At 42.7% G+C, this 6,000-nt stretch overlaps 1 protein-coding gene across 2 annotated transcripts in view; it reads right to left on the bottom strand.

Moving 5' to 3' along the window:
• Positions 1-444: 444 nt before the first annotated feature.
• The window catches only part of SETD4 (SET domain containing 4), a 47,392-nt gene continuing 41,836 nt past the window's right edge, over positions 445-6,000 (bottom strand). For both annotated transcript variants that reach the window (XM_077479928.1, XM_077479927.1), the window contains one exon: positions 445-2,865. In XM_077479928.1, coding sequence (XP_077336054.1) covers positions 2,737-2,865 — 129 coding nt within the window. In that variant the 3' untranslated portion in view covers positions 445-2,736. The remainder of the gene's footprint in view (positions 2,866-6,000) is intronic.

Raw genomic sequence — 6,000 nt, 5'->3', positions numbered from 1 at the left:
TATAGACAATCAGAATTTCCGATCGGAACTTTTTCCGACCGAAAAATTGAGAACCTGCTCTCAATCTTTTGCTGCCTGGAATTCCGCCAGCAAAAGTCAGATGGAGCATACACACGGTCGCATTTTCGGACCAAAAGCTCTTACTGGACTTTTGCTGGCGGAATTTCCACTCATGTGTACGGGGCATAAGGCTATATTTACCAGAGGTTTCAAATGTAGAGCTGCCCACTGGGGTATAAAGGAATGATCGGTAAAGCTAAAGAAAGAAGTTGAAATCTTCCACACTGGAGGTGAAAATACCTGAATGTCTTCCTACTGCATTCTCTTTATGTCCAGGAGCAAATTTTACCCCAGAGGTTGTGTTCACTGAAAGAAAAGCTAAATCAAGGTTTTTTTATTGTTTTTTATTGATATATAAAATCTATTTATAAAAACATTTGTTAAATATTTATAGTAACATCTAAAATGGCTATAAAACATACAAATGCAAAGCATTTTTCAGAATGGCGCCCGATTCAAGCGGCCGACCTCCTGTGTTCAGAATGCAGCAAGACAACAGCAATTGGAGATCACTGGAGTAGTGGTGTCCACTCAGTGATAAGTGATATGTAGCTATGTATAAAACATCAATACCTGGAATTACTCTTTAAAAATACCTTGTCACACAAGTAAAAAGTTTGGGTAAACTACACACCTGTAAAGAAGAAATAGGATGCTTACCTAGCCCTTTCCTGACACTATTTAAAGTGATTTAAAGGGTTTTTTAAACAACAAGCATGTCTAAACTAACCTGTTCTGTTCAATGGAATTGCACAGAGCGGCCACAAACCTCTTCTTTTTGGGTCTCCCGCCAGCCCTCCTGACCCCTCTCCCCTCTGTCCAGTTCCCATAGGGGAGCTCGTGCATGCTCGAACCCGAGCCCCACTGCTGCATCCATTGACACAGCTCCAGGCTCCTGGTTCTCCAGCAAAGCCAGTGAGACTGGGAAGTGAGGGGAGAGAAGACCTGCAGACGTGCATGGTTCCAGATCGAATTAGGGCTCAGGTAAGTAAAAAGGGGGGGGGGGAGGATGCTGACACCTACCTAAACATTTTTTACCTTAATGCATGGAATGTAAGGTAACAAATGTTTAGGCTTAACAACCTCTTTAACTCTGTTCTGCTACATAGTTACATAGTAGGTGAGGTTGGAAAAAAAAGACACAAGTCCATCAAGTCCAATCTATGAGCATTATTATATGTCAGTATTACATTGTATATCCCTGTATGTTGTGGTAGTTCAGGTGTTTATCTAATAGTTTCTTGAAACTATCAATGCTCCCCGCTGAGACCACCGCCTGTGGAAGGGAATGCCACATCCTTGCTGCTCTTACAGTAAAGAACCCTCTACGCAGTTTAAGGTTTAACCTCTTTTCTTCTAATTTTAATGAGTGGCCACGAGTCTTGTTAAACTCCCCAACGCAAAAAAGTTTTATCCCTATTGTGGGGTCACCAGTATGGTATATGTAAATTTAAATCATATCCCCTCTCAAGCGTCTCTTCTCCAGAGAGAATAAGTTCAGTGCTCGCAACCTTTCCTCATAACTAATATCCTCCAGACCCTTTATTAGCTTTGTTGCCCTTCTTTGTACTCGCTCCATTTCCAGTACATACTTCCTGAGAACTGGTATCCAGAACTGGACAGCATACTCCAGGTGCCGGCCGGACCAGAGTCTTGTAGAGCGGGAGAATTATCATTTTATCTCTGGAGTTGATCCTCTTTTTAATACATGCCAATATTCTGTTTGCTTTGTTAGCAGCAGCTTGGCATTGCATGCCAATGCTGAGCCTATCATCTACTAGGGCCTACCCTTGTTGGTCTCACAAAGTCCACTGGCTAAGGAACACTTAAAGTGGAACGAAGGTCTAAAAAAATAAAAGAATTATGAGCAGACGGGCTCCTTATTGCAAATGAGACATGCAATGTCCCTTCTGCAATAATATAAATATACCTGCCTGGTCACACTCTTCTTTAAAATGTACACTGAGCTGCGAATGCACAGAAGTTGCATCATCTCACAATAGCCACCCAAAAGAAGCAAGGGAGAAGATGCCAGCATTGGCAAGGGACCCCCGCGGATGTCGGACTGTTGGAGGGGAGGTGAGTATTGCAGATTTTAATTTTAAAGGAATTTGAATCTGCTTGGTCCCCTTACTGATTCTCCTGGGAACGCCATGAATTACAGGAGATAGTGATGATGGGGAGGTTGGCAGGACAAAACAATGAGAGCTGCGAGGGAAGAAGGAGATTGACACTCCCAGAACTGTCACTTTCCCAGGAGTGTTCATTTGAGGATTACTGAGGATCAGAGCAGAGTACCGCAGTGTGGGCTGAAGGAAAAGTAAGTATTCTGCTTCTTCTTTACAGGTATGTGATTTGCTCAAATATTTTACTTATTTAACAGGGTCTCTTTAAGTTACATCTATAGAAATGATGTGTCCAGGGTCAAGAGGGAAATGATTTTTTCCATTGTAGGAATAAATTGACAGCTGCCTCCCCCCTGCAGTTTAGCTTTGCCCTTTTCTGGATCAACAGTAATAAAACTTGATGGGCATTGGCCTTTTTTATTTACACTCTTCTTTGCTGTGTTACTTTCTATGTAGTGCAGCCGCCAACATAAAAATAGTTACAGCTACATTTAAAGTGAGGTATGCTGAAAAAGGGTGTGATATGTAAACATCACATACAGGCACAGATCTACAGTGGCAGAAGGACCCCGTTCTGTAGAAGGTTGTCTGAACTTTGCAGAATCCTCTGTTCTTCCAGTCGTAATTCTTCCACTAAGGCAAGATGATTTGTTGTCTGTTCTTTTTTCCAAGCAGAGATCTGGGAAAAAAATATTATATTATATAAACCCCTCACATTTTTGTAAATATTTTATTCTAATTAATCTTTTCATGTGACAACACTGAAGAAATTACACTTTGCTACAATGTAAAGTAGTGAGTGTACAGCTTGTATAACAGTGTAAATTTGCTGCCCCCTCAAAATAACTCAACACACAGCCATTAATGTCTAAACCACTGGCAACAAAAGTGAGTACACCCCTAAGTGAAAATGTCCAAATTGGGACCAATTAGCCATTTTCCCTCCTCTGTGTCATGTGACTCGTTAGTGTTACAAGGTCTCAGGTGTGAATGGGGAGCAGGTGTGTTAAATTTGGTGTTATCGCTCTCACTCTCTCATACTGGTTAATGGAAGTTCAACATGAAACCTCTTTGTCAAAGAACTCTCTGAGGATCTGAAAAAAAGAATTGTTGCTCTACATAAAGATGGCCTAGGCTATAAGAAGATTGGCAAGACCCTGAAACTGAGCTGCAGCACAGTGGCCAAGACCATACGTCGGTTTAACAGGACAGGTTCCACTCAAAACAGACCTCGCCGTGGTCAATCTAAGAAGTTGAGTGCACGTGCTCAGCGTCATATCCAGAAGTTGTCTTTGGGAAATAGATGTATGAGTGCTGCCAGCATTGCTGCAGAGGTTGAAGGGGTGGGGAGTCAGCCTGTCAGTGCTCAGACCATACTCCACACACTGCATCAAATTGGTCTGCACGGCCCAGAAGGAAGCCTCTTCTAAAGATGATGCACAATAAAGCCCGCAAACAGTTTGCTGAAGACAAGCAGACTAAGGACATAGATTACTGGAACCATGTCCTGTGGTCTGATGAGACCAAGATAAACTTATTTGATTCAGATGGTGTCAAGCATGTGTGGCGGCAACCAGTTGAGGAGTACAAAGACAAGTGTGTCTTGCCTACAGTCAAGCATGGTGCTAGGAGTGTCATAGTCTGGGGCTGCATGAGTGCTGCCGACACTGAGGAGTTACAGTTCATTGAGGGAACCATGAATGCCAACATGTACTGTGACATACTGAAGCAGAGCATTATCCCCCTTTCAGAGACTGGGCCGCAGGCCAGTATTTCAATATGATAATGGTCCCAAAAACACCTCCAAGATGACCACTGCCTTGCTAAAGAAGCTGAGGGTAAAGGTAATGGACTGGCCAAGCATGTCTCCAGACCTAAACCATATTGAGCATCTGTGGGGCATCCTCAAATGGAAGGTGGAGGAGCGCAAAGTCTCTAACATCCACCAGCTCTGTGATGTCATCATGGAGGGGTAGAAGAGGACTCCAGTGGCAACCTGTGAAGCTCTGGTGATCTCCATGCCCAAGAGGGTTAAGGCAGTGCTGGAAAATAATGGTGGCCATATGTCAAAATATTGACACTTTGGGCCCAATTTGGACATTTTCACTTAGGGGTGTACTCACTTTTGTTGCCAGCGGTGTAGACATTAATGGCTGTGTGTTGAGTTATTTTGAGGGGACGGCAAATTTACACTGTTATACAAGCTGTACGCTCACTACTTTACATTGTAGCAAAGTGTCATTTCTTCAGTGTTGTCACATGAAAAAATATAAGAAAATATTTACAAAAATGTGAGGGGTGTACTCACTTTTGTGAGATATTGTATGTATGTATGTATGTATGTATATATATATATATATATATATATATATACACACACACACACATATAATATGGGGTTGATTTACTAAAACTGGAGTGTGTAAAATCTGGTGCAGCTGAGCATAGAAGTAGCTTTCAGTTTTGTTTTTTGTTTTTTTGTCAAAGATTAATTGAACAAGCTGAAGATAGAAGCTGATTGACTACCATGCACAGCTGCACCAGATTTTGCATTTTTCGGGTTTAATAAATCAACCCTTGTGCTACATACAAAGAGTAAAAAGAGCTTCAGAATTTAGTGACTGCTTTCTCTATCCACTTGCCGACTGCCCCATAGCACATCTACTGCTACAGGGTGGCCATGCTGAGCAGGATCACTTGTGTATATACACGTGATCCTGTACTTCTGGGTATCGGGCGGCTCACACGCACCGGTGGCGGTTCGCTCCCACTGTGATTCCATACAGGGCAAGCTGATCAGTGGGTCCCGCAGACCCGATGCCCGTTGGCACCCGCTGCTTGTTCTGTACACAGACAGAATGGCAGTCTGCCTATATAAACAAGGCAGATTGCTGTTATGGCAGTAGAGAAGGCATGGATCCTGTGTTCCTGTAAAGCAGATACACCAATCCATGCTTTTCACTAGTAAAAGCCCCTCCCCCACAGTTACAAAACACATTTTAGGCACACAGTTAACCCTTTGATTGCCCCTGTTAACCCCTTCCCAGCAAGTGTCATTAGTACAGTGACAGTGCATATTTTTAGCACTGATCACTGTATTAGTGTCACTGGTTCCCAAAAAAGTGTCAGTGTCCGATTTGTCCGCCACAATATCGCAGTCCTGCTATAAGTGGTCGATCGCCGCCATTAGGCCCTTTTCACACTACCGCAATTTCAAAGTCGCACGATTTTGAAGCGATTTTGCCACGAATGTCTGTGCAAACTTGAAGTCTATGGACCTCAACTCACATCAAAGTCAGACCAAAATAGTACAGGGACTACTTTGAAGTCGCACCGATATGAACAGTACTCATTAGAAATCATGGGGTACGACTGGTCACGTGAAGTTGCAGTGTGAAAGAGCTAGTAAAAAGGAAAAAAAGAACTAGTAAAAAAAAAAAAGAAAAATAAAAAGTCCATAAATATACCCCATTGTTTGTAGACACTATGGGGGTTATTTACAAAAGTCAAATCAACTTTGCACTGAAAGTGCACTTGGAAGTGCAGTCGCTCTAAATCTAAGGGGTAGATCTGAAATGAATGGAAGCTCTGCTGATTTTATCATCCAATCACGTGCAAGCTAAAATGCTGTTTTTTTATTTTTATTTTCCTTGCATGTCTCCTCGGATCTACAGCGACTTTACTTCCAAGTGCACTTGCAGTGCACAGTGGATTTTCCTTTAGTAAATAACCCCCTATAGGAATGAGCTCCAGCGTGTTTGCATGGTCCACGTGCAGAGCCCGCCAGGGAGTCGGCGCAGTGCTAATCACACCC

This window comes from Lithobates pipiens, unplaced genomic scaffold (genome assembly GCF_037356315.1).
Source record: "Lithobates pipiens isolate NorthernLeopardFrog02 unplaced genomic scaffold, aLitPip1_a1.2 Scaffold_16, whole genome shotgun sequence".
Taxonomy (NCBI): domain Eukaryota; kingdom Metazoa; phylum Chordata; class Amphibia; order Anura; family Ranidae; genus Lithobates; species Lithobates pipiens.
Note: the sequence above shows the minus strand (reverse complement) of the source record. Positions and strands in the feature narration are given on the sequence as shown.